This window comes from Oncorhynchus tshawytscha, linkage group LG19, assembly GCF_018296145.1.
Source record: "Oncorhynchus tshawytscha isolate Ot180627B linkage group LG19, Otsh_v2.0, whole genome shotgun sequence".
Lineage (NCBI taxonomy): Eukaryota > Metazoa > Chordata > Actinopteri > Salmoniformes > Salmonidae > Oncorhynchus > Oncorhynchus tshawytscha.
In genome coordinates, this window is record NC_056447.1 from 2,039,995 (window position 1) to 2,067,938 (window position 27,944).

General features: G+C 41.6%; 1 protein-coding gene across 1 annotated transcript in view; it reads right to left on the reverse strand.

Moving 5' to 3' along the window:
- LOC112218221 (metabotropic glutamate receptor 8-like) overlaps positions 1 to 27,944 on the reverse strand; it is a 223,866-nt gene that overhangs the window by 88,829 nt on the left and 107,093 nt on the right. The window contains exon 3 of the mRNA XM_024378845.2: positions 13,762 to 13,978. Coding sequence (XP_024234613.1) covers positions 13,762 to 13,978 — 217 coding nt within the window. The remainder of the gene's footprint in view (positions 1 to 13,761; positions 13,979 to 27,944) is intronic.

Genomic DNA, 27,944 nt, shown 5'->3' on the forward strand with positions numbered 1-27,944 from the left:
AAGGGGAGAACATGAATGATTGTCTGCCTTGCTGTCCAGTGCTTCTGAAGATGGATTTACCCTTTAGTCAATGACTCAGAGTCCCAGATATGGTATTAGTCAGTTTTGAATAGATTTGAATAGATGTGATTGATTCAACCGGCATTTGTTGCTAACTAACAATTTGTTGCTGCTCTATCTGACGTGAGAAAATGTCACAAATGTTGGTTACGGGTAATGACAGTTAATTTAGCGCTTCTACTTTCTGCTTTTTTTTAGCAGGTCTTGTAAAAGAACCAGTCCCTTTCAGAGCATATTAATGGCTGCTTATCACATCGGTCAATATGCTAATGATAATCTCGGCTTGATTTACACACTAATAATTACCTCAAGATAAGACAGAACACTGTTTAAAATAAATTATGAGATAAAATGAAATACACGGGAGACGATCAAGGTCATTCTACAGACTTGGGTTCAAATACTGTTTCAAACATCTCAATTACTTTCACATTTCAAAGTAAGAATTCAGATATTATTTTGATTTGAAAACACGAATTGAATATTGGAATGTATTTGGAAATACAGTGCCTTCGAAAATGATTTTTTAGACATATTCTAAAATTGAAGAACTTTTTTCCCCCTCGTGAATATTACACCAAATACCCCATAATGACAAAGCAAAAACAGGTTATTAGGCATTTTTGCTAATTTATAAAAAATAAAAAAACGGAAATATCACATTTACATAAATATTCAGACCCTTTACTCAGTACTTTGCTGAAGCATCTTTGGCAGCAATTACAGCATCTCTGGAAAGGTTTTCATCAAGAAGTCATGGGGATTTGTGTGTAGATTGCTAAGGAAACATTTTTATTTAATACATTTTAGAATAAGGCTGTAATACTCAACATTGGTAGGCCAATAACCGACAAAAATGAGACAGCCTAGAGGGAGGAGGTCAGAGACCTGACCGTGTGGTGCAAGGACAACATCCTCTTCCTCAACATGATCAAGACAAAGGAGATGATTGTGGAACACAGGAAAAGGAGGACCGAGCATGCGCCCATTTTCATTGACGGGGCTGTAGCGGCGCAGGTTGAGAGCTTTAACTTCCTTGGCGTCTACATCACCAACAAAACTAACATGTTCCAAGCACACCAAAACAGTTGTGCGGAGATCTTTGTGGGCTATACTCGGCCTTGTCTCAGGATGGTAAGTTGGTGGTTGAAGATATCCCTCTAGTGGTGTGGGGGCTGTATTTTGGCAAAGTGGGTGGGGATATATTCTTCTTGTTTGGCCCTGTCCGGGGGTATCATCAGATGGGGCCACAGTGTCTCCTGACCCCTTCTGTCTCAGCCTCCAGTATTTATGCTGCAGTAGTTTATGTGTCGGGGTGTAACGGTCTGAGTGTAGTGGGTGAGGAGTCAGGCGCAGGAAGCAGAGAGTTCAGGGGAGTGCTATTTTAATGCACTGACACAAACGCTGAACATAAGCCAACCCTCACAAAAACACAGGGCGTACTGAACAAACAAATGCCCCAAACAGGGGGACTTAAACCGTCCAGGGAAAACCCACACAATGGGAAAACACAAAACCCAAATAGACGTGCACATAAGTACACCAAACAGACGATCACAATAATTAATCCCGCACAAGGAACCCTGCGGGCCGGCTGACTAATAAAGCCTACTACCTAACTCAAAACAGGTGCACACAATCAACACATAAGGAGGGGGAGGAAATAATCAGTAGCAGCTAGTAGGCCGGCGATGACGACCGCCGAGCGCCACCTGAACGGGGAGGGGTAGTGTCCTTCGGTCAGAGTCGTGACACGGGGGGCTAGGGTCAGTTTGTTATATCTGGAGTACTTCTCCTGTCTTATCCGGTGTCCTGTGTGAATTTAAGTATGCTCTCTCTAATTCTCTCTTTCTCTCTTTCTGTCTCTCTCTCGGAGGACCTGAGCCCTAGGACCATGCCTCAGGACTACCTGTCATGATGACTCCTTGCTGTCCCCAGTCCACCTGGCCGTGCTGCTGCTCCAGTTTCAACTGTTCTAACTGCGGCTATGGAACCCTGACCTCTTCACCGGACATGCTACCTGTCCCAGACCTGCTGTTTTCAACTCTCTAGAGACAGCAGGAGCGGTAGAGATACTCTTAACGATCGGCTATGAAAAGCCGACTGACATTTACTCCTGAGGTGCTGACTTGCTGCACCCTCGACAACTACTGTGATTATTATTATTTGACCATGCTGGTCATTTATGAACATTTGAACATCTTGGCCATGTTCTGTTATAATCTCCACCCGGCACAGCCAGAAGAGGACTGGCCACCCCTCATAGCCTGGTTCCTCTCTAGGTTTCTTCCTAGGTTTTGGCCTTTCTAGGGAGTTTTTACTAGCCACCGTGCTTCTACACCTGCATTGCTTGTTGTTTGGGGTTTTAGGCTGGGTTTCTCTACAGCACTTTGAGATATCAGCTGATGTAAGAAGGGCTATATAAATACATTTGATTTGATTTGATTTGTCAAGAGGACACGACAAAACCTATTCCCCCTCAGGAGACTGAAAATATTTGGCATAGGTCCTCAGATCCTCAAAAGGTTTTACAGCTGCACCATCGAGAGTAGCCTGATGGGTTGCATCACCGACTGGTATGGTCGGCCTCCGACTGCAAGGCACAACAGAGGGTAGTGCGTACATCACCGGGGCCAAGCTTCCTGCAATCCAGGACCTCTACACCAGGCTGTGTCAGAGGAAGGCCCTAAAAATGTTCAAAGACTCCAGCCACCCTGTCATAATCTGTTCTCTCTGCTACCACACGGCAAGCGGTACCGGAGCACCAAGTTTAGGTCCAAGAGGCTTCTAAACAGATTCTACCCCCAAGCCATAAGACTCATGAACAGCTAATCAAATAGCTACCCAAAAATATTTGCATTGGCCCCCCATTTTTATCTATGCATTACCACTTTAATAACGCTACCTACATGTACATAATTCATAATTAACTCACTTACCTCGACACTGGTTCCCCCCCACATTGACACATTGACTGTGTACCTGTACCCCCTGTCTATAGCCCCGCTATTGTTATTCACTGCGGCTCTTTAATTATTTGTTATTCTTATCTCTTTTTGGGGGATTTTCTTAAAACTGCATTGTTGGTTAAGGGCTTGTAAGTAAGCATTTCATGTGTTGTATTTGGTGCATGTGACAAATAAAATTTGATTTGAAATTTTGATTCGATTTTCAAATTTCAAGGACGTATGAGAATCCGTATCACCAACCAACATAGATAAAGCCTCTTTTACAGTGAAAAAACTTGTCTGCTTTGGCGCTGTCAGTTTGGGCTAATAAAGTTTTTTTTTAAAGTCAAATGACAATACACACACACAGCCATTTTGTCACAGATATTATTATTAGAAAAATAAGGCCGTTCGCGACCGCTATAGTAATTTAAAGAAAGGCCGTTGACAGCCGCTATGGGTTCTGAAAGGGTTTTAAAATGTTAAAAAATATTCTGATTTTTCAGAGGGTGCTACAGGACCCTCAGCACCCATACTTCCCACAGCTATGTACACAGAAAGCTTGAAGTGACCTACATGATTCTTCATCGAGTTTTGTTGTTTTTCACTTTTCAGTGCCTTGTTTAGGAGAAGTTCTGAATAAAATGTCACTGTGTGGTTGGATAAAATCTGCTTTCTATGAAAGATTTGTTGTTTATGAATGAGTGTCTGGGACTACCAGATAGTTTTGTAGTATCAACATTACTGTAATTTGAATATACTATTTTCCTTTCACATACTCGTCCTTCCCTTAATGTTCCTTATCTCCCTCCTAGACCAGCATTGCTTCTGCGATGTATTTTAAACATGGTATTTTCACCCTATTTTAATGACGCTTTACAGTAAAACCAAAAACCATTGAAGCAAAACATCTCCTCCAGAGAGGTACTCTCAGAGTACACTGCTGAAATGAAAAGGGTGCGTTGTCTGGATTACTCCAATTTACCAAATGTACCGTGTTTTTAGTCATTAGTGCACTGTTCCATATGCTCAACATCAACTACACTAAAAAGCTACTTTCGATTTTTTTATCCACTCATTCGTGCATTAATTTCATCATCCATTCAGCTATAAACTCAGGTATTCAGCAAACAATAACACAACCTCAACTGCCGGTACATATACTATACACAGATAGTCAAGAGGAATGTTGTGTGTGCATAGGGGGGAAAAATCAACTGGTAAATGGCTCTTTAGATGAATATAATACACATACACATCGATCACAGAGTTTATAGAAGAAGGACACTATCACCTTGAGACCAGAACTGCTCTGTTAACACGTAAGGAATGCTGCGTTTAATGTACCTTTGTTCCACCATGCAGTATGCGTTGCAAGGGAGTTGATGAATGGCAGCCATCAACAGCATTGAGTCTGGGAATTGAATAACTTTGCTCAAGGGTAATCTCTTGTGGATAGACTACGTAAGCATAAATGGTAAATGATGCTAGATTTTAGTTCTGGGTTAACCAAGATTAGTTCCAGGGAAAGGTTTGGCTCTAAAGAACCTACAAGCTAAAATGAAAAGCTTATAGCAAAAACTCAATCAAAACAAAGATCTAGACAGATTAATACAAATCCCCAGGTGGTCTTCCATCATATAGCTTTCACTTCTCCTGTCTAAATGGATCAGTGCAGATGAGAGAGATGTGACAGAGAGAGGAGGAAAGGATGGAAGCCACTTTAGACTATTTAGATGCACCTGGGACCTACTGAACTCTGATTGACCTCACACTTCTACTACCACAAGCACTACTGCCAACCCCAGGTGGGCAAAGTGTAAGCACAGGTTAGGAGTAGGAGCTAATGGCAAACATACATTTCAAACTTCAAATGTAAACCAGGAGAAAATCTATTTAATCTAACCCTAATAGGATTACCAGGCCTTAGGCATTTTTATTTAAAGGCATTTTGATATTTTTACATGGGTGTTAGTGATTCTGCAGTTGAAAAATGAATGGTAATTCAAACGAGTTGGTCCTGGGCAAGAGACTAAATTCCATTTTCCATTATATTATGTAAATGGATTCCTAGTCCATGACAATTTATCCATGCCAATGAGGTCAGAAACTCTGTGCCTTGTGAAAGTTTTCCGTCATTTCAACCAGCCTGGCAGGAAGACACATTTACGGTTACTCGGGTAGCAGTTGGCATCTTTATTTATCCTCTGGGAGGTTATTTTTCTGTGTAATAGTGATGGAGTCATTGCTGACTTTTAACATGAGGAGATACGCTTTTCCTCCCAGGCCCTCAGGTCTGGAGAGAAGCCTATGGAGTCTTGCAGTTATGTTACAAGTGTAGATAATTGATTCTGAGCCCAATTGATTAGAGACAGCTAGCTCAGCAATGCTAACATGCTCACCTCTCACCATGACCAATAACACGGGAGGTTATCATGTCTTGGGCGTGTGATCTTTGACCCTCTGTTACTTTCTCACTCATCATTAGTCACGATTCATACAGGATTATCCATAATCATGGTAGCATCCACATGAATGTAGAAGTGTTTCGAAACATATTCCATTCTTATTTATGATAAAAGTGACTCCACACAATACATTATTTACCATAGTTTACTATTGGGCACAAAACAATCTGAAACACAACTAAAACTAACTGGAGAGTCACAAGCTTGATGTAATCATTGTGTGCTTGGAATATGGGACCAAAAACTATATTTTAGATGTGTCAATAATTTTGACCCTTACCTTTTTGAGGGAAAAAAGTATTACCTGTTAAACAAAATCTCTTTCTCTGAGCCATTGTATTTGTATACTGTAAAATAATATAATTTCCCATTTTTTTGGAGCATAGCTCAGTATTTTAATGATTTATTTTATGCAGTCATCTTTATCAAGGGTGTCAATCATTTCAGGCCCCACTGTGCACGTTACAGCTGATTCATTTTAATTCAGCAATGACAATATAATGAATATGTGGCCTTATGTCCACACTGGCTGAAAGCTGCAATAATAATTTGATCAGAGGGCTCAGAGAGAACGGTGTTGTATTATGAGAGAGCCCCTAGAAAGAAATACAGCTGTGCACTTACTTGCGATATGGAGAATCAATTACACTGACTATTGCTATTAGGTATGGGCGATCGCAGCCTTCTCCTATCGTGATTATGTACCCATAACACATTGTGGTATACATCGCCTTCAGAAGGTATTCATACCCTTAGACTTATGCATGATTTTGATTAATTTCAAATGGATTAAATATATGTTTTTCCCACCTATATACAATATATACCCCATAATGACAAAGTGAAAAGTGAAAACATGTTTTTTAATAACTGTAGCATATTTATAAAATACTGAAAATATTCCAAACCTTTGTAGAAGCACCTTTTATCATGATTATAGCTTTGAGTTGTCTTCGGTATGTCTGTATCCGCTTTGCACATCTGTATATGGGGATTTTACCAAATTTTTCCTTGCAGATTCATCTCAAACTCTGCTAACTTAGATGGGGAGCAGCGGGTTGAACAGCAATCTTCAAGTATTTCCACAGATTTTCAATGGGATTCAAGTCTGGGCATTGGCTGGGCCACTCAACGACTTTCACAGTCTTGTTCAAAAGCCATTCCAGCTTTGTTTTGGCTGTAGTATGCTTGGGGTCATTGTACATTCTGGCCACTGTCCAATAAAGCCCAGATTGGTGAAGTGCTGTATACATTTTTTTTCTGGCAAGTTCTCACATCTCAGTCAAAGAACCCTGTAGTTATGTCAGAGTGGTCATTGGGTTCTGGGTCACCACCCTGACCAAGGTCCTTCTTCCATCAGATGGCTAGCTCTAGGCAAATCTGGGTAGCTCCATATTTTTTCAATTTCCTAATGATGGAGACCACTGTGCTCTTGGAAAGTTAACACATAAATTATTTTATATCCTCCCCAGATACACTACATGACCAAAAATATGTAGACACCTACTTATCAAAAATCTCATTCCAAAATCATGGTCATTAACATGGAGTTTGTCCTCCCTTTGCTGCTATAACAGTTAAATAAAGGTTAAAAAATGAAGAATTAAAATATAAAAAAGCCTCCACACTTCTGGGAAGGCTTTCCACTAGATGTTGGAACATTGCTGCAGGGACTTGCTTCCATTCAGCCACAAGAGCATTAGTAAGGTCGGACACTGATGTTGAGCTATTTGGCCTGGCTCGCAGTCAGTGTTCCAATTCATCCAAAAGTTGTTTGTTGGAGTTGATGTCAGGACTCTGTGCAGGCCAGTCATGTTCTTCCCCGATCTCGACAAACCATATCTGTATGGACCTCGCTTTGTGCACTGGGGTATTGTCATGCTGAAACAGGTAAGGGCTTTTCCCAAACTGTTGCACAAAGTTGGAAACACAGAATCGTCTAGAATGTATGCTGTAGTGCTCAGGCAATGATTCGACTCGCTCTCCCGAGGGAGTACGATGGGACGGCGGCCGGGTGCCAGGGGTTCTTACTTCAGATGGACCTATACCTGGCGACCGTTCGTCCGGCTCCTTCGGGGGGTGAGAGCGTGAACGCCCTCGTCTCCTGCCTCTCAGGTAAAGCCCTGGAGTGGGTCAACGCGGTATGGAACGATCCTGACTCGGCGAGGGACTTAAGATTTCCCTTCACTGGAACTAAGGGGCCTAGCCCGAACCATGAAAAACAGCCCCAGACCATTATTCCTCCTCCACCAAACTTTACAGTGGGCAATATGCATTTTGTCAGGGAGCGCTCTCCTGGCATCCGACAAACCCAAATTCATCGGACTGCCAGATGGTGAAGCGTGATTCATCACTCCAGAGAACGTGTTTCTACTGCTCCAGAGTCCAATGGCGGTGAGCCTCACATCACTCCAGTCGACGATTGGCATTGCGCATTGTGTTTGTATGTTTGTGTGCAACTGCTCGGCCATGGAAACCCATTTCATGAAGCTCCCAACAAACAGTTCTTGTACTGACGTTGCTTCCAGAGGCAGTTTGGAACTCGGTAGTGAGTGTTGCAACAGAGGACAGATGATTTTTACGCGCTATGTGCTTCAGCACTCAGCGGCCCCGTTCTGTGAGCTTGTGTGGCCTACCACTCGTGGCTGAGCCGTTGTTACTCCTAGACGTTTCCACTTTACAATAACAGCACTTACTCTTGACTGGGGCAGCTCTAACAGGGCAGAAATCTAACAAACTGATTCATTGGAAAGGTGGCATCCTATGACGGTGCCACGTTGAAAGTCAATGAGCTCTTCAGTAAGGCTATTCTACTGCCAATGTTTGTCTATGGAGATTCTGTGGCTGTGTGCTCGGTTTTATACACCTGTCATCAACGGGTGTGGCTGAAATAGCCTAATCCACTAATTTGAGGGGATATCCACATACTTTTGGATATATAGTGTACATGCCTCGACACAATACTATCTCAGAGATCTATGGATAGTTCCTCGGACTTCGTGTTATTGTTTCTGCTCTGAATTGACCACAGGTAGACTCCAATCAAGTTGTAGCAACATCTCAAGGATGATCAAAGGAAATTGGATGCACCTGAGCTCCATTTGAAGTGTCATAGCAATGGGGTGTGAATACTTATGTACATTTGATATTTATGTATTTTGTTTTCAATATATTTGCAAACATTTTTTTTTTTAAAACATGTTTTTACTTTGACATTGTGAGGGTGTTGTGTATAATGGGCTCCCCAAAAAATAAATGTAATCCATTTTTAATTCAGGCTGTAACACAAAACATTTTGAATAAGTCAAGGGTTATGACTATGAATACTTACTGAAGGCATAGTATAGCCCACTATTGCCCCCCCCCTCACTAAATATGGTTGTAATAATTGTTTTCTGTTTTCTTCCTAGACATTTAGCTCTAACTTTTAAAAAGTCTAAGGTAGAAAATATTATGACCCCATCACTGAAAGCTAAGATTCTCAGGAACAAATATGTATCTTCCGTTTCCTTCAAAACCCTTAGAACGGAGTGGACAGGACCAGGCAGTAAATCAGACTGGTGGAAAAAGAACATCAACAATGAGGATATTTTTTTCTACACAGAATATCATACACAATTATTGCCTGATGTTTTCATTCATGTTTTCTACTACCTTTCTGATTATTACAACGTTATTACAAATCAGTCATTTTTTAAATTAACATTGGTCATTGATTGCACCCCTTTTTTACTTGTTGGGATCGCCACATTGTCTTTACATCCAAATGGGGCCATCGGCCCAAACATTTTTGATAACCCCTGCTGTAGTTAGTTTGGTTATACATCGCGGGACGGATAGAATTGCAGTCTACTATATTCAGAACTGAATAATAATGTCTTTATTAGCCTAAAAAAAAATAGTAAACAGATAACATTGTCTCTCTTAAAGCTGTGATTGAGAATAGCACTTAGGCAACTTCAGGACAACACGTTTTTAGGCTAGAATATTTGGGAAATAAGATACTGTTCATAACTTTAACTTGTCTTAAAGCTAATATGATATTTATTGAAATAGGCTGTACGCTGCAAGACTCTGGACTCTGGTCTTTGCTGCGTGGCACCAGTCAAGTTCAAATATGCTAAACCTTCGTCTGCCACATCACAATGTCGCCAGCCTTGATGGCTGTCAATCATCGTCGATAGACAATGCTATCATATCACCCAACCCTAATTGCTATATTCATTTATCAACAAAATACATATTTCACAGACCACTTTTAAATGTTTACACACCCCTCCCGTCCGATGCATGTGTAAAGGACGTCACGCTGCTTGCTAAGCGAGTACCACTTCCTCCCGATTCGCTCCATACCTGGCTCAAACTTGGGACCTCTGCCACACGTGACCACCCTCCTCAAGCGTCTTAGCCAATCGGACCACCTCAAAAAGCTAGCTAATGGGATGACGCAAGCTGGACACTTAAGGCTGCGGAGTAACTATCAGACATCCCCCTGTGATACACATGCTTAATTGATCATCTGTGACGGTAATTCTGGGCAGCAGTTGTCTCGTTAAAGTTGTGGAGTAATCAACTATTCTGGTGCATAATGTAACGTTTTAAACATTTCTAGCTGTAAATATGTTTGGATGGGTGAATGTGGAAGGAAGGGGCTAAACACTTACCGTAGCAGTCTTTCTAAGCAAATAGTCCAAACATCACTGTGCCTTTCACATTAAACAACCGTCTTTGTGTAGCCTATTTCATTTGTCTTGCCAACGTAGTGGTGCAAACGATGTGGCACAGAAGGGGAGTCACAAGATTCTTCACTTGGTCGTGAGGATTCCCGATACCACGCTGTCTTACGAAAACAATGATGTGATTAGATTGTCAAAGTAGCTAGAATGAGCTGTGGCTCCAAAACTTTTCCAGTCAGACTTCACTCTTGCCATAAAGAGCTGAAATATCTAGCTAATATGTTTTGAATTAAATAACATGAACTTCTGATCTGTAATGATTTGACACTTCGGCAAGTACAAAAGCATACTAGCAGTAGTCCTGCTCAAGTCTACACATTCAGGGTGATGTGATCATCTCACTGACTTCTTCTCTGGCGAGCTCTCATTGCCTATTTCCATTCTCAAAACTTGTCTTTGCACATCTCACACTACAGGAGCACTGCAGATTTTGTGCCGATAAAATCAAACATGTTTGAAAATATCTGGACGTCTAGGACGTCTCGAAGATGGCATAGGTAGACCTCCGTGTGCCCGAGTAGGCAACGACGTGGGGATTTTGACGCAGATCTCTGTCTGGGACAGCTAAATCTGTGCCGAAATCATGTGGTGTACACCCGGCTTAAGAGAGCGAGAAGAAATGCTCTTAGTGTTTTTTTTGTCTTAGACTGTTCTGAATTCTGGCATACAACGACTTGACGCGTGAACTTTCAAGGTGTCCCCTGCTGTTGAAACACTCTAATTTTCTTGCCTGACAGACACGCACCTCAATGTGAGTGTGTTGTTGACTAAACATTTTTTACAAGCCTGAGTTACAATACTCTACACCTCTATTAATTTTTCTCATCGTGAAATTTATAAAAATTTGAATTCATTTTGTGTTTTCTTGGCCTGATGTTTTTGATAGCCGTGTATTTCCCTCTCGGACAAATTGAGAATTTCCTGTCAAGAAGAGACACACAGAAGCCTCACTAGATTAGCTAGCCTAGCTAGCCTGTAGCCTCAAATGGAGGAAGCTAACAAACATTTTCAAGGCTGCAGGTGCTGTGTTTATTTTGCCTAATTCCAGGAAAATGTGGACCACCCGGACATTCAAAATAGCAACTGTTTGCTTGCAGAGGACTACAGGGGTGAAGTGGCTACTCTTAGCAAATAAGTAGCAAACTTACACAAGCTACTGGGGAATCCACACCCGCCTAGTTTTTCTTTCTCTTCTACCCCAGTAGCCAGACGCCACTTTGGCCTGGTGGAAGTGTCGCCACTGAGTCGTTCAACTCGTCGGTACTCTGCAGCGATTCCTCCCCAAAGGGATCTCCCCCTTCCCTGGAGAATAGAGTTAGTAGATTTTTCCTGGATGACTTGGTGGATGTTCTTGTTCTCAAGCCTACCAATCAGCCATGGAGATATATAATTCGCCGTGGAAGTCTAAAACAGTGACCTCTGGCAACAGGGGCCTCCTTGGCGAAAGTAAGCCCGGACCGGACACATACTAGAAACAGCTTTGCAACCCTGGATCCAGAGGTTCCGGCACCTTCTTCCCAGGGGGCTTCCGATTCGAGAATCAGATACGGATGTACCTGTGCCTTCATCTTCTGTTCTGTCTCCAGTGGCTTTTTACCTCAGGTTTACCTCAGGTTCAGATCCTCAGAGCTTCCCCTATCATCGGACCGTGAGGCTGTCTAAGACTCTGCCCATTCATCTTCCACGATGGATACTACAGCAAGCTCGGGTCCATCGGGCCATCGAGCGGTTTACAAAGGAACAGCCGGACCTTCTCAGCCATTGCACCAGCTGTCGTCATTGGCAGCTCTATGGTTAGAAGCATCTCGGTTCCTGGGGCAAAAACCCTGTGCTATCCTGGTGCATAAGTATGGCACATTACAAGGCTGCTTCAGGCTGTTTTATGACAGCTGCTGGGAGCTGAACCTGTCGTAGTCCATGTGAGGTCAAACGGCATTAGGAGGGAAAGCTCGACCTGCTGAAAATGTATTTTAAAGAACTGATCCTAGCTCTGAAACATTACAAAAAGCAGCCAATTATGTCAGATCCGGTACCATCGTTGGGCAGCGTGTGTGAAAGATTCATCATGCTGCTGGCATTACACACCTGGCTAAAATATTACTGTAGCTCTGTTGGAATAACTTTTATAGATAACTTTGGCATCTTCTGGAAACAGAAGATACGCTACAGGAATGATGAGTCGATCCAAATCATCCAAATCATCTTGGCTCCTGGACTCGCATTTCAAGGATGCATTGAGACAATGACTTACCAATGACCCAAGCCCACTTTAGATAATCCCTACCATTGTGTCACTGAGTTGCCATAATGCTGCAGCAAATGTACATTATCCCTGGGGCGCTGGAAGTCAAAAAGTACACTACCAGTTAAAAGTTTTAGAACACCTACTTATTCAAGGATTTTTCTTTATTTTTACTATTTTCTACATTGTAGAATAATAGTGAAGACATCAAAACTATGAAATAACACATATGGAATCATGTAGTAACCAAACTAGTGTTACACAAATCAAAATATATTTTTATATTTCAGATTCTTCAAATAGCCACCCTTTTCCATGGTTTAAAAACAAAAACAGATTTTGAGGTCCCAGGCTCTTAAATGAAAAGCTATTTTTCCTATGTAATTCCGTCTCCCAAATTGCAATTCCTATAGCTTCCACTAGATGTCAACAGTCTTTATTCAAGGTTTCAGGCTTGTTTTTTGAAAAACAAGCAAGAATTTGGAGTTTTGGTTAGGAGAGCACCGGAGCAATTATCAGTCTTTCGGCGCATGAGGGAGAGGGCGCATGCTTACTAATTTTGCTTTCCTATTGAACATACTACTTTCTGTATGAAATATTATAGTTTATTAACATTTTAGAGTACCTGAGGATTAAATAGAAACGTTGTTTGACTTTTTTGGATGGAGTTTAGCGGTAGCTTTTGGGACTCCTTTGTCTGCATGTTGAACGAGTGGATTACTGAAATCGATGGTGCCAACTAAACTGACGTTTTGGGATTTAAAGAAGGATTTTATCTAACAAAACGACCATTCATGTTGTAGCTGGGACCCTTGGGATTTTAAACAGAGGAAGATCTTCAAAAGTAAGTGATTTATTTAATCGCTATTTGTGATTTTATGAAGCCTCTGCTGGTTGAAAAATATGATGATGTGGGGTGCCGTCCTCAGACAATCGCATGGTATGCTTTCACCGTAAAGCCAATTGTAAATCGGACAATGCAATAAACAATAATTCAAGATACTTGTATGTTCATGAATGTTTAGTATTTCCCGATTATTTATTTGAATTGCGCGCCCTCCAATTTCACCGGATGTTGTCGGCTGGTGTCGGCTGGTGTCCCGCTAGTGGGACGCCTACCCGAAGAATAAAAGCCTTGCTGTGTATTAGGAGAGAAACACACTTTTGGATTCAATCACATTCCTTTATCCTCCATCATGGCGTCACAAAGACAGCTCACATTCAGTAGCCATATCTATAAAAAGTTTCAATAAAAACCTCATTGAGCAGCCATTTTGTGCCAGTAAAAAGAGCCCCATCCCACTTACCAGACTCTCTGGAGATCTGGACGAAAGCCTCCACACCACTTTCACCGTAATTCCCCTCCGAGGCCAGGGTCGACACATAGTTCCAGCCCATCGCCGTTACGATGTCCAGCATGGCCTGAGCTTGGTAGGAGTCTGGTGGCACCACACGGGAGAAGAAGTCGTAACGTGTGTTGTCACTCAGCTCGGGCGCTGTGGATGCATAGCTGATCTGAGGGATCTGTGCAGACAAGGAAGACATAGTGTAAGTATTTATTGAAAAACTAGTAATTGATCAATTCCACAATGGAAACTACTCCCCAGACATCTACTATATGTTACACATGAGAATAGCAATGGAAAGACAAATCCCTGCGATGTTGTCAGAACATTAAGAACTACCTGACTTAAAACTTAATTTCATCCTGTTTAAGGAGCACATTCACCCCAAAAGAACTTCAAAACCAAAGGGAACGACAATTTCACATTTCTCAGGTGGACACAGCGTAATGGAGAAGAGAGGGGAAACTGTAAGGTGGAATTAGACAGACAGACGGACAGTCGGACAGATAGGGAGAACTGGCATACCCAGGGAAGGTTGGAGAGTGATTGAAGGACTGATTGATTTCACTTCAGTCAAAGGCCAGGGTGCGCGGGCAGGCCCTACAGGCTAGACCCATTGGCATTCAAAGAGAGGGGGAATGGAAGAAAGAAAGACAGACAGGCAAAGGCCTGCCAGCAATACAAATGCCACTCATTGGCTGGCAGCTTGAGCCGATCTCAGCTTATTCACAGACTGCAACAAATTAAACCGGCTGTAAATACAAATGCATCTGGTGTCTTTGACATGATTGAAATCACCTGTAAAATGCCAACGTTCTGTCAATCCCAGAAGGTTAACCCTTGAACTGGGATTTCAGAGCCATAGGATAACAATAGCTAAATGAATACCAGAGGCAATAAGTGATTTACTCTCAACATTAATGAATTTATGCCATTAAGAGATTAAGATCTGGGTTGAAACAAATACAATTCGTATTGTCTTTAGTCCTTATATGAACAACTTCATTTCCAGGGACCAAAGAGCCTGCTTGTGGTTGTCCTTTTCTTTCCATTAGCACATAATTGAAAAAGAGGGACGTTTGTAACCCCTAAAGTTAATATATAGCTTTAATTTATCAGTTAATGAGAGACACAAACAGAATATACTGTGGCTTCAAAGAACTAGCTCTTTCCGTACACTCTAAAAAATGTTGGGTCGGATGACCCAAATGTTGGGATGCAGGCATTGGTTCACTTAGTTGGGTTGTTATTTTTTAAAAGAGAAGGTTGGGTTGTTGATGCTGGGTTACTGATGCTGGGTTATTGAGCTATGACCCAGTCGGTCGGATCAGAAGACTAGAGAGGCGTGGCTTATTAGGGATGTGGCTTTCAGATAGTTATTTTTGGCCACTCGTGAGATTATATGTAATTCCAGTTAATCTGTCCTGTTGTATTGTTATCACATGTTAAGTTTGAACACTTACATTTTTTATTGCTATAATGACAATACAAATGTATTAGTTCCTTAAGAGCCTATGCAAAACCCAACGTTGGGATAGTTACTACAATATGTAAATATTATCATTATTTTTATTATATTAGAATATGTCATGTGCAAAAAAAATTTACGAAAGAAAGTTACAGACACACATATATCAGACCCCCAAGACCATTCATTTCTATCGGCCACAAAATAATCTGAAACACAACCAAAACAAACAGCAAATGCATCCAACAAAGTCACAAGCTTGATGTAGTCATTGCGTACTATGACTATGGGAACAAATACTGCATTTTTTTATGACATTAATGCACATATAAGTGAATTAGTCCAAAAAATGTTGCTCCCCTAAAATGGGGGAACTACATACAAAAGGTGTTGTAATTTCTAAATGGTTCACCCGATATGGATGGAAATACCCTCAAATTAAAGGTGCCCTTTAACCCGTTAGTCATTGTTTGATTTCAAATCCAAATGCTTCACTGTCCCAATAATTAAGGAGGGCACTGTAGCTGCTCTACTAGTGCCAACATTTGTCAGCAAATGTAATTAAAAGTTGAACCTATTCATCTATGGCAAGGATACTTACAGTGCCTTCAGAAAGTATTCACAGCCCTTGACTTCTTCTTATAAATGAATTAAAAATGAAAATCTGAAATGTCTTGAGTCAATAAGTGTTCAACCCCTTTGTTATGGCAAGCCTAAATACGTTCAGGAGTATAAATGTGCTTAAGTCACATGATAAATAGCATGGATTCACTCTGCTTGCAACATGATTTTAGAATGACTACTTCATCTCTGTACCCCACACATACAATCATCTTTAGGGCCCCTCAGTCGAGCTGTGAATTTCAACCACATAACCACGGAGGTTTTCCAATGGCTCACCAAGAAGGGCACCTTTTGGTAGATGGGTAAAAGTAAAGAAAGCAAACATTGAATATCCCTTTGAACATGGTGAAGTTATTAATTACACTTTGGATGTTGTATCAATACACCCAGTCACTACAAAGCATCAAATGTTGTGCACAAATCTGTTTACATCCCTATTATTGAGCATTTCTCATTTTCCAAAAGAATCCATCCACCTGACAGGTGATTAAACAGCATGATCATTACACAGGTGCACCTTGTGCTGGGGACAATACAAGGCCACTTCAAAATGTACAGTTTAGACACACAACACTAAGCAACACATTTCTCAAGTTCTGAGGGAGTGTGCAATTGGTATGCTGACTGCAGGAATGTCCACCATTGCTGTTGCCAAATAATTCAATTTGAATTTCTCTACTATAAGCCGTTTTAGAGAATTTAGCAGTACGGTCAACCAGCCTCACAAACGCAGACCACATGTAAACATGCCGGCCCAGGACCTTCACATCCTGCTTCTTCAACTGAGGGATCGTCTGAATCTAGCCACCTGGACAGCTGATGAAACTGTTGGTTTGCACAACCAAATAATTTCTGCAAAGTCAGAAACCGTCTCAGGGAAGCTCATCTGCGTGCTTGTCTTTCTCAGCAGGTTCTTTGACCTGACTGTAGTTCGGCATCATAACCAAATTCAGTGCTCACCAGCACGCTGGAGAAGTGTGCTCTTCACAGATAAACCACAGTTTTTAACTGTACTGGGCAGATGGCAGAGAGCGTGTATGGCGTCGTGTGGGTGAGTGGTTTGCTGACGTCAACGTTGTGAACAGAGTACCCCATGTTGGATGGTGGGGTAATGGTACGGGACATTGCTATGGACAACAAACACAATTTAATTTTATCGATGGCAATTATAATTGACAGATATACCGTGACGAGATCCTGAGGCCCATTGTCGTGCCATTCATCCACTGCCATCACCTCATGTTTCAGCATGATAATGGATAGCCCTATGTCGCAAGGATCTGTACACAACTCCTGGAAGCGGAAAATGTCCCAGTTCTTTCATGGCCTTCATACTCACCAGACATTCCTGTACTGTTTGTAACTACCCTGGTAGGTTGACTGACAACCTGAACCAGGTTGCAGGCACTGGTTACAGTTTGAAGTTTTTTTTATTGAGTGGGCAGTGTGATGAAAGCCAGTCAATATTTAAATCACCCACAAAATATACTTCTCTGTTGATATCATGTACATTATCAAGCATTTCACACAGATATTGACTGTTAGCACTTGGTGGTCTATAGCAGTTTCCCACAAGAATGGGCTTTAGGTGAGGCAGATGAACCTGTAGCCATATTACTTCAACAGTATTTAACATGAGATGTTTACAGAAATGTGGTTCTGAATATAAACCGCGACACCACCCTCGTAGGAATTTCTGTTTTTTTCCGGTAGACTTCATAACCATATATTGCTACCACTGTATCATCAAAGGTATTATCGGAGTGAGCTTCAGAGATAAATGTAATCTGTTAAAACTAAGTTATTGACTTCTCAAGCATTATTTCTTAGGCTACATATGTTAATACGGGCTATTTTTTTAGCACTTTTTTAATGCTTTACTGGGAAGCTAATCAGATGTAGACTTGCTCGTGTTATTTATATTGGAGCTGATAATGCACGGTGAGCTGCACACAGTGGACTTCCTACTAGGGCACACCGCCTCAGTGCTAACAGTGTAACCCTGGTTTATAGGCACATGATTACTGCAAACAATAGCTGTAGGATCGAAAGAGGTATTCAAGGCAGTTAGGGGGACATACATTACATTGTGTCTGCCAACGCCCCTGGGATAATGTACATTAGATGCAGCAGGTCTGTGCCCAAACCATTCAAGCTTCTACTTTAAAAAATTCACCTTTCCAGAAATGTCTCTCACCATTGCCGCTTGTTATAGACCCCCCTCAGCCCCCAGCTGTGCCCTGAACACCATATGTGAATTGATTGCCCCCCATCTATCTTCAGAGTTCGTACAGTTAGGTGACCGAAACTGGGATATGCTTTACACCCCGGCCGTCCTACAATCTAAGCTACATGCCCTCAATCTCACACAAATTATCAAGGAACCTACACCAGGTACAACCCTAAATCTGTAACCATGGGAACCCTCATAGATATCATCCTGACCAACCTGCCCTCTAAATACACCTCTGCTGTCTTCAACCAGGATCTCAGCGATCACTGCCTCATTGCCTGCATCCGTAATGGGTCCGCGGTCAAACGACCACCCCTCAACACTGTCAAACGCTCCCTTAAACACTTCAGCGAGCAGGCCTTTCAAATCGACCTGGCCCGGGTATCCTGGAAGGATATTGTCCTCATCCCATCAGTAGAGGATGCCTGGTTGCTCTTTAAAAGTGCTTTCTTCACCATCTTAAATGCACATGCCCCATTCAAAAAATGTAGAACTAAGGACAGATATAGCCCTTGGTTCACCCCAGACTTGACTGCCCTTGACAAGCACAAAAAACATCCTGTGGTGTACTGCATTAGCATCGAATAGCCCCAGTGATATGCAACTTTTCAGGGAAGTCAGGAACCAATTTACACAGTCAGTTAGGAAAGCTAAGGCTAGCTTTTTCAAGCAGAAATTTGCATCCTGTAGCACTAATTCCAAAAAGTTTTGGGACACTGTAAAGTCCATGGAGAATAAGAGCACCTCCTCCCAGCAGCCCACTGCACTGAGGCTAGGAAACACTGTCACCACCAATAAATCTTTGATAATTAATCATTTCAATAAGCATTGGTTTTAACAACATGTACTTTTTAACTAATTTAAATGTAACATTGAAATGCTGTGTTTTATGCTTTTATGCTTTTTTATTTTATCTTTATCAGTTAAGAACAAATTCTTATTTTCAATGGCGGCCTAGGAACAGTGAGTTAACTGCCTGTTCAGGAGCAGAATGACAGATTTGTACCATGTCAGCTCAGTGATTTGAATTTGCAACCTTTCGGTTACTAGTCCAACGCTCTAACCACTAGGCTACCCTGCCGTTATGCCGTTTTTATGTGTATAAAATGATGTGCAAAAATATATGAGCTGTTTTAAAGGAAATGCAACAATAAAACTTTAAAAAAATTAAATAATAATAAATAAATAAAATCGACCAAGGGCCCCCTGATCTCCCCGTGTCTGCCAGCAGGGGAGGACCTAATGCCCCAGCTCGTGCTGTACGGGGTGGGCCGAAGGCACACCAAAGGCCTTCACAAAGCTCTGGCCCACCCTCACGTGTCTGAAGGAAGCACTGTGGTCCTCCCGCAACCTGCTGGTAGCGAAATGAGTAGAGACCACCCCCCAGGCAGTGGCCATGGTAGCCACGGAAGCCCTGGGGTGGTACAGAAGAAAGGGGGCCTCGACCCCAGGCGAAGGGTCCCAAGGTCACCCAAGGTCCCGGCGGCCATGGATTGATTGCGCCTAGGGGAGGGATCTCTTATGGGCCCCGACGGACCGGATGAAAATTGATTCGGAGGAGCAGGAGGAGGCGAGTTTGATAAGGACTCACCCCGTTCCTGTACAAAGGACCAAAGTGACTTTTTAATGTTTTTCATGTCTTAAAAATGTTTTACTTTTGTTAAATAATTTATACACATCTTAAATGGCTTTTACAGAATTGGTTGTTTTACATAAAAAAGTACTTTTATTTATGGTTGTTTTTATTGGTTTTAACAACATGTACTTTTTAACAAACTTAATTGTAATATTCAAATGCTGTGCATTATGCTTTTATGCTGTTTTTATGTGTATAAAAGCATGTGCAAAAATATATGCGCTGTTTTAAAGGAAATGCAACAATAAAACGTTTCCAAAAATTTAACCCAACCCCTCTGAATCAGAGAGGTGTCGGGGGCTCTGTAATTGAAGTCATCGTGGACTTCAGTCGGTGCCCACGTCATTTTAGGTAGTTTGATAAATCCTTCAGCATGGCAGTCATTCTGGTTGCAGGTTGTGGGTGATTATCCTCACTCTGGCTGGATTCTGAATTAGTAGCCACTTCACAAACCAGCATATTATGATTTGCAGGTCTGATGTGGCTCATCATCCAGGATTTTCAGCTCACACTGTTGAGGATAACTGGGCCATAATATGATATATGTTCATAAATGGTTTATTTTTAATTGATTCACATTCAATTAGGCAGTCTCTTGGTGAAGGCTTCTCTCACTAACAAACTCAGTCATGTGTGGGCATCTCTCACATTCGCTCAAAAGGCATGCTGGGAAATATGCAAACTTAGCATTACGCCCTACAGTTTTAAAACAACACCCCCAGTGTTTAGTCTTTAAAACCTAAACAATATGTGCTGAATAAACATTTTCATGTGTTTAAAATGTCTTACGGCGATTAAATATTTTCTAGTGTTTACAATCTAAACACCGTGATGCATTTTCAATGACATTTTTAATGCCTTGATGCTTTTTAAAAGGGTTTAGTTACTGTACAGTATGTGTTTAGATCCTGAACACCTGGTAATACAGTGTATTTAGAAGCTCATTTAAAGCCACAATTCGTAGGCTAAACATAAGGCCTGCACCGAATGTACCACTCATGCTTTGCAAGACAGAACAAATCTGTTTCAGTTTCCAGTTTACGCACTCTAATGAAAATGTCGTGTCAGCATTGACCACCACCTGCTTCACTAAAATTGATCACTGGTTAATCATTACGTCGGTGACAGGTTGCATGTAATTTCTATTTTCCTAATGGTTGTCAATTTCATTTTCAGTATCACACTGCCATACTAGCCGTAGGTCTACATTTCTCCTTTAAATTCTCCCACCAATGTATTTAATACATTGTGTTTTTCCATTATCCTACACACACAATTACAGTTATTTTTGATATTTTGCATGGAGTTTTTAAAGCAGTACATAGCTGTGCAGGGGAATTTCACTGTGCAAGAAACAAATAACAGATGTTGGAATGACAGGGGCTGTTATGATATTTTACTCTCAAAACACACCAACGCCTTCATTTTGATCATCATCATCATCGTTATATTTTAGAGTCATAGTACAACAACAGCAACCTCGTCATAAGTCTCAGACCTCTTGGCAAAATGCCCAAAACAATGATGGTTAGAGTACTTCCAGTGGATATGTGTTTTTTTGTTAATTATTGTTTGATTTTGTAATATATATACTGTTTTATTATTTAATTAATGGAATATGTTTTAAATACCCATAAAAGTGTGGTTAATTTGAGTACATTTTACTGTTTCAAAAACAAGCTGTTCAGTCCCAACTCGGCTTCAAGCAGCAGTTCTGGGCATTCGGCCTGCCACCCAGTGCTTGGATTGCATTGCCGGTTATTATTACATTGCCTGCTAACGGGTGGGACTGCATCAATGAGATTGCAGGATTTCATCACATGATTTTAACAGCACGAAGCAAATGGCAGCTAAAATGAGCACCCAGGCCTTCTGCAAATGCTCTTTCGGGTACTAAACAGATTGTGCTAAAGAGCAAATTGTAAGGAACCTGTAAATAAACAATCATGACCGTCATTGGGAGACTGGGTCCTGATAAACTGGATATCCACATCCATCGACAGTCGAAGGACAGACGGATACACTAGCCAGAACCTTCTTGCGGATCTGGTAGGACGAAAGAATGGCTCTATGCCCAATTTGCCACACTGTTTTTTGTTTCCCCTGAATCTCATCAGATGCTAGCTAGTGGGGAACCTTGCTAGCTCACCTAAAAATGTCAAGTTTAACTAAAGTTAACTGGCAAGCTTATCATGCGCGCGTGTGATCAAATTAATCACACGCACACACACGCACACACACAAAATCCCCACCGTTTGTACCATTCACTTCCATATTGACAGTATCCTTCTGGCTGACCAGTGATGATAATTGATTGAAAAAAGACTGAGGGAGAAAAGCTAATTTGGCATGACATGACAGCCAGGTCTCTTCTTTCTATGTTTTTTTAAAGAAATGTAGCTCTCATGTACTTTCCCTGGCTGTGTATCTCTCTCTCTCTCCTTCCTCTCTCTCATTTTCTTCACTATTAGTGTGTTAGAGTTTTGGGAGCTTTCTGACAAGGCCTCTTCCTAACCAGATGCTGGCCACAGGAACATTCATAGGTGACATGATCTGATGTGACTTCATTAGTCCTACCCTTCTACAGTAGATGACTTCCATTATTTGACCGCTTGACTGCACTGTAAGGTTACTGTCACTCCTTGTTATGTTTTTAAGATATTGTTTGTTATGTAAAACTATTCCGCATTGCAACCCAAATACAATGAGCAAAATGTTTTACATGTTATCGCGCAGTTGAAAGGAGGTAGATGCAAAGGAAACCTGTCAAGCATGCAGAATATTGGAAGCCAAACTTTCCATTGGGCTTTACATATCTTCACATGGTTTACTCATTGTGCTTACATGTGGAAATCCCCTGAGGTTACATATACACGGCCTTCAGAAAGTATTCATACCCCTTGACTTAATCCACATTTTGTTGTGTTACAGCCTGAATCCAAAATGGATGAAACAGATTTTGTTTCTCACCCATCGAAACGCAATACCCCATAACGACGAAGTGAAAACATGTTTCCCTCTGTCCAGTATCTGTGTTATTTTGTGTTATTCTGTGTTATCTTCATCTTTTTTTTTATTGGCCAGTCTGAGATATGGCTTTTTCATTGCAACTATGCCTAGAAGGCCAATATCCCGGAGTCGTCTCTTCACTGTTGACCTTGACACTGGTGTTTTGCAGGTAATATTTAATGAAGCTGCCAGTTGAGGACTTGTGAGGCGTCTGTTTCTCAAACTAGGCTCTCTAATGTACTTGTCCTCTTGCTCTGTTGTGCACCGGGGCCTCCCACTCCTCTTTCTATTCTGGTTAGTGCCAGTTGTCACTGTTATGTGAAGGGAGTAGTACACAGCGTTGTATGAGATCTTCAGTTTCTTGGCAATTTTTCGCATGGAATAGCCTTAATTTTTCAGAACAAGAATAGACTGACAAGTTTCAGAAGAAAGTGCTTCTGGCCATTTTGAGCCTGTAATCGAACCCACAAATGCTGATGCTCCAGATACTCAACTAGTCTAAAGAAGGACAGTTATTTTGCTTCTTTAATCAGAACAACAGTTTTCAGCTTTGCTAACATATTTGCAAAAGTGGTTTCTAATGATCAATTAGCATTTTAAAATGATAAACTTGGATTGCTGATAATAGGCCTCTGTATGCCTATGTAGATATTCCATAGAAAATCTGCCGTTTCCAGCTACAATAGTCATTTACGACGTTAACAATGTCAACACTGTATTTCTGATCAATTTGATGTTATTTTAATGGACAAAAATGTGCTTTTCTTACAAAAAACAAGGACATTTCTAAGTGACCCCAAACTTTTGAACGGTAGTGTAAGTATTCACACCGAGTCAATAATTTGTAGAAGCACCTTTGGTGGCGATAACAGCTTTGAGGCGTCTTATGTATGTTTGTTTCAGCTTAGCACATATGGATTTGTGGACTTTCTCCCACTCTTCCTTGCAGACATTCTCAAGCTATCTTAAATTAGATGGGGAGTGGAGGTAAACAGAAATCTTCAAGTCTTTCCACAGGTTTTCAATGGTATTCAAGTCTGGGTGTTGGCTGGGCCACTCCAGGATTTTCTAATTCTTGTTCTGAAGCCATTCCAAATTTGCTTTGGATGTATACTTGGGGTCATTGTCCTGTTGGAATGTAAATCTTCGTCCCAGTCTAAGGTCCTTTGCTCTCTGAAGCAGGTTCTCATCAAGGATTTGCCTGTATTTTGCTCCATTGATTGTTACCTCTATCCTTCCCAGTCTTCTAGTCCCTGCTCCTGAAAAACATCCCCATATCATGATACTGCCACCACCATGCTTCATGGTATGGATGATGTTAGACGACTGATAAGCTGTGCCTAGTTCTCTCCAGCCATAGCGCATTCCATTCCGACCAAAGAGTTCATTTTTGTCTCATCAGACCATCGAATCATTTGCCTTATGCTCTAAGAGTGTTTCATGTGCCTTTTTGCAAACTCCAGGTGAAACTCCTTTTCCTGTAGTCCACAATCATCTCCTTTGTCTTGATTACGTTGAGGGAGAGGTTGTTGTCCTGACACCACACGGCCAGGTCTCTGACCTGCTCCCTCTAGACTGTCTCATCGTTGTCGGTGATCAGGCCTACAACTGTTGTGTCATCGGCAAACTTAATGATGGTGTTGGAGTCGTGCCTGTCCGTGCAGTCATGAGTGAACAGGGAGTACAGGAGGGGACTGAGCACGCACCCCTGAGGGGCCCCTGTGTTGAGGATCAGCGTGGCGGATGTGTTCTTATCTACCCTTACCACCTGGGGGCGGCCCGTCAGGAAGTCCAGGATCTAGTTGCAGAGGGAGGTGTTTAGTCCCAGGGTACTTAGCTTAGTGATAAGCTTTGAGGGCACTATGGTGTTGAACGTTGAGCTGTAGTCAATGAATAGCATTCTCACATAGGTGTTCCTTTTGTCCAGGTGGGAAAGGGCAGTGTGGATTGGATTGCTAAAGAGATTGCATCATCTGTGGCTCTGTTGGGGCGGTATGCAAATTGGAGTGGGTCTAGGGTTTCTGGGATAATGGTGTTGATGTGAGCCATGACCAGCCTTTCAAAGCACTTCATGGCTACAGATGTGAGTGCTACGGGTCGGTCGTCATTTAGGCAGGTTACCTTAGTGTTCTTGGGCACAGGCACTATGGTGGTCTGCTTAAAACATGTTGGTATTACAGACTCAGACAGAGAGAGGTTGAAAATGTCAGTGAAAACACTTGCCAGTTGGTCAGCGCATGCTCACAGCATACGTCCTAGTAATCCGTCTGGCCCTGCGGCCTTGTGAATGTTGACCTGTTTAAAGGTCTTACTCACATCGGCTGCGGAGAGCGTGATCACATGGTCTTCCGGAACAGCTGGTGTTCTCATGCTTGTTTCAGTGTTATTTGCTTCGAAGCGAACATAGAAGTAATTTAGCTCGTCCGGTGTAGTCTGTAATAGTTTGCAAGCCCTGCCACATCCGACGAGCGTCAGAGCCGGTGTAGTATGATTCGATCTTAGTCCTGTACTGATGCTTTGCCTGTTCGATGGTTCGTCGAGGGCATAGAGGGATTTCTTATAAGCTTCCAGGTTAGAGTCCCGCTCCTTGAAAGCGGCAGCTCTAGCCTTTAGTTCAGTGCGGATGTTGCTTGTAATCCATGGCTTCTGGTTGGGGTATGTACATACGGTCACTGTGGGAATGACGTCATCGATGCACTTATTGATGAAGCCAATGACAGATGTGGTGTACTCCTCAATGCCATCAGAGGAATCCAGGAACATATTCCAGTCTGTGCTAGAAAAACAGTCCTGTAGCTTAGCATCTTAGCAGGAGTAATCACAGTCTTGATGTCCAGAAGTTATTTTCGGTCATAAGAGACGATAGCGGCAACATTATGTACAAAATAAGTTTAAATAAAAGTTAGAAATTGACAAAAAAAAACAATCGGTTGGGGGCACGTAAAACATCTGCCGCCTTCTCTGGCGCCATATACACTATCCAGACACGGTAAAATCATAGAGTATTTTCAAAACAGACCCCTTTGATAAAACTTAAAATGGTAAAAGCCTTATAGCACTGAATGAACAGATACGTGGCAATATACAGTATATACTGTAGATCTGTCTAATTTGGATGACCAAGAAATACCTAAAAACATTTAAGTCAGCTTTAGTTAGGTTTAAAAAACTCCAGTCACTTTCCGATAATTTCTGGCACAGACAGACAGAAGTCAGGGCTTCAACTGTGGGACCTTATATAGACAGGAGTGTATAGAAACAGGATGCACCTGAGCTCAATTTCGAGTCTCAAAGCAAAGGGTCTGAATAATTATGTAAATAAGATATTTCAGTTTTTTAAATTTGTATACATTTGCAAAAATTTATAAAACCTGTTTTCGCTTCGTCATTATGGGGTATTGTGTATAGATTTCTGAGGATTTGTTATATTTAATTCATTTTAGAATAAGGCTGAAATGTAACAAAATATGGAATAAGTCAAGGGGTCTGAATACTTTCCGAAGGCGCTGTAGATAACACCATAAGTATTTATATATTCCTTCGACCAGTCACTTTGTAGCCCTGTTTACATGTATATCCTACGGCCAGTCACCTTTTAGCCCTGTTTACATGTATATCCTACGGCCAGTCACTTTTTAGCCCTGTTTACATGTATATCCTACGGCCAGTCACTTTTTAGCCCTGTTTACATGTATATCCTACGGCCAGTCACCTTTTAGCCCTGTTTACATGTATATCCTACGGCCAGTCACTTTTTAGCCCTGTTTACATGTATATCCTACGGCCAGTCACTTTTTAGCCCTGTTTACATGTATATCCTACGGCCAGTCACTTTTTAGCCCTGTTTACATGTGTATCCTACGGCCAGTCACTTTGTAGCCCTGTTTACATGTATATCCTACGGCCAGTCACTTTGTAGCCCTGTTTACATGTATATCCTACGGCCAGTCACTTTGTAGCCCTGTTTACATGTATATCCTACGGCCAGTCACTTTTTTTAATGTATAAACCTACCTCAACCACTCCAATACCCCTGCAGACTGAATAAGGTACTGGCACTGACCTGTATATACTTGCATGCTCATGTTTCTTCAACTTATATCGTACAGTTGTGTGTTTTTTATGATATTTTCCATTATTATCTATATTATTATCACTGCACTGTACTAAAACCTAATTATGATAAGTGTACCATATTACTTTTACATTACCCTGCAGTTTATCTATAAATTGGCTGATGGTGATGTAGACATAGTTGGTATTCATACGACAAAATATATAAATGTGCTCTCCACATTGAATTTGAGTAGAAAAATTATAAAAATAGACAAGATCCTACAACCATGGAGATAATTGTCCATTTACGGAAAATGGCACTGATTAACTCCTTAGTCATATATCAGTTTACTCACTTACTTATGGCGCTGCATAATCCTCATGATTCGTCTTTCAAATCATATGAGCAAAAAATATTTAGCTTTATCTGGGATTCTAAACCAGACAAGATAAAGGGTGCCTATCTACAGAATGAATATGAACTGGGTGGGCTGAGATTCTTAAATATAAAAGCACAAAACCTCTCTCTAAAAGCTTCAGTTTTACTCAGGTTTTACTGTAACCCAAAATGGTTTTCAAGTAGATTGCTAAGAAAGCTCATCCCTTGTTTACAAATGGCATTTTTGCCCTTGTGCAGATTGCCATTTCTAATTTTCAGTTAATTGAAATGAAACCTTGTTCAAAGTATCTATCAGTGCAGAGCTGGCTACAATATACATTTCATCCCCCAGAAAAGATAGAACACATTTTTTTCAGGGGGGCTGAGGGGAGAGGGGGTTTGAGGGGCAGCTCTTGAGAGGAACTGTGGGGGGGATCTTGGATGGTTGGTTGCCTGGCGGTTGGGAGCATAGGCCGGTGGCCGATAGGTCGCTGGTTCAGGTCCCTGATTCGACTGGGTGAGGGACCTGTCCTTATGCCCTTGGGCGGGGCGCTTGACCCTGGTTGCTGCTGTGGGTCGCTCTGGATGGGGGTGTCTGCTGGAAGACTGAATCTAATGTTAATGTTGAGCCTGGTTGCTGCTGTGGGTCGCTCTGGATGTGGGTGTCTGCTGGAAGACTGAATCTAATGTTAATGTTGAGCGGATTCACTGCGGGTAAACTAATGTTTAAATGTTTTTT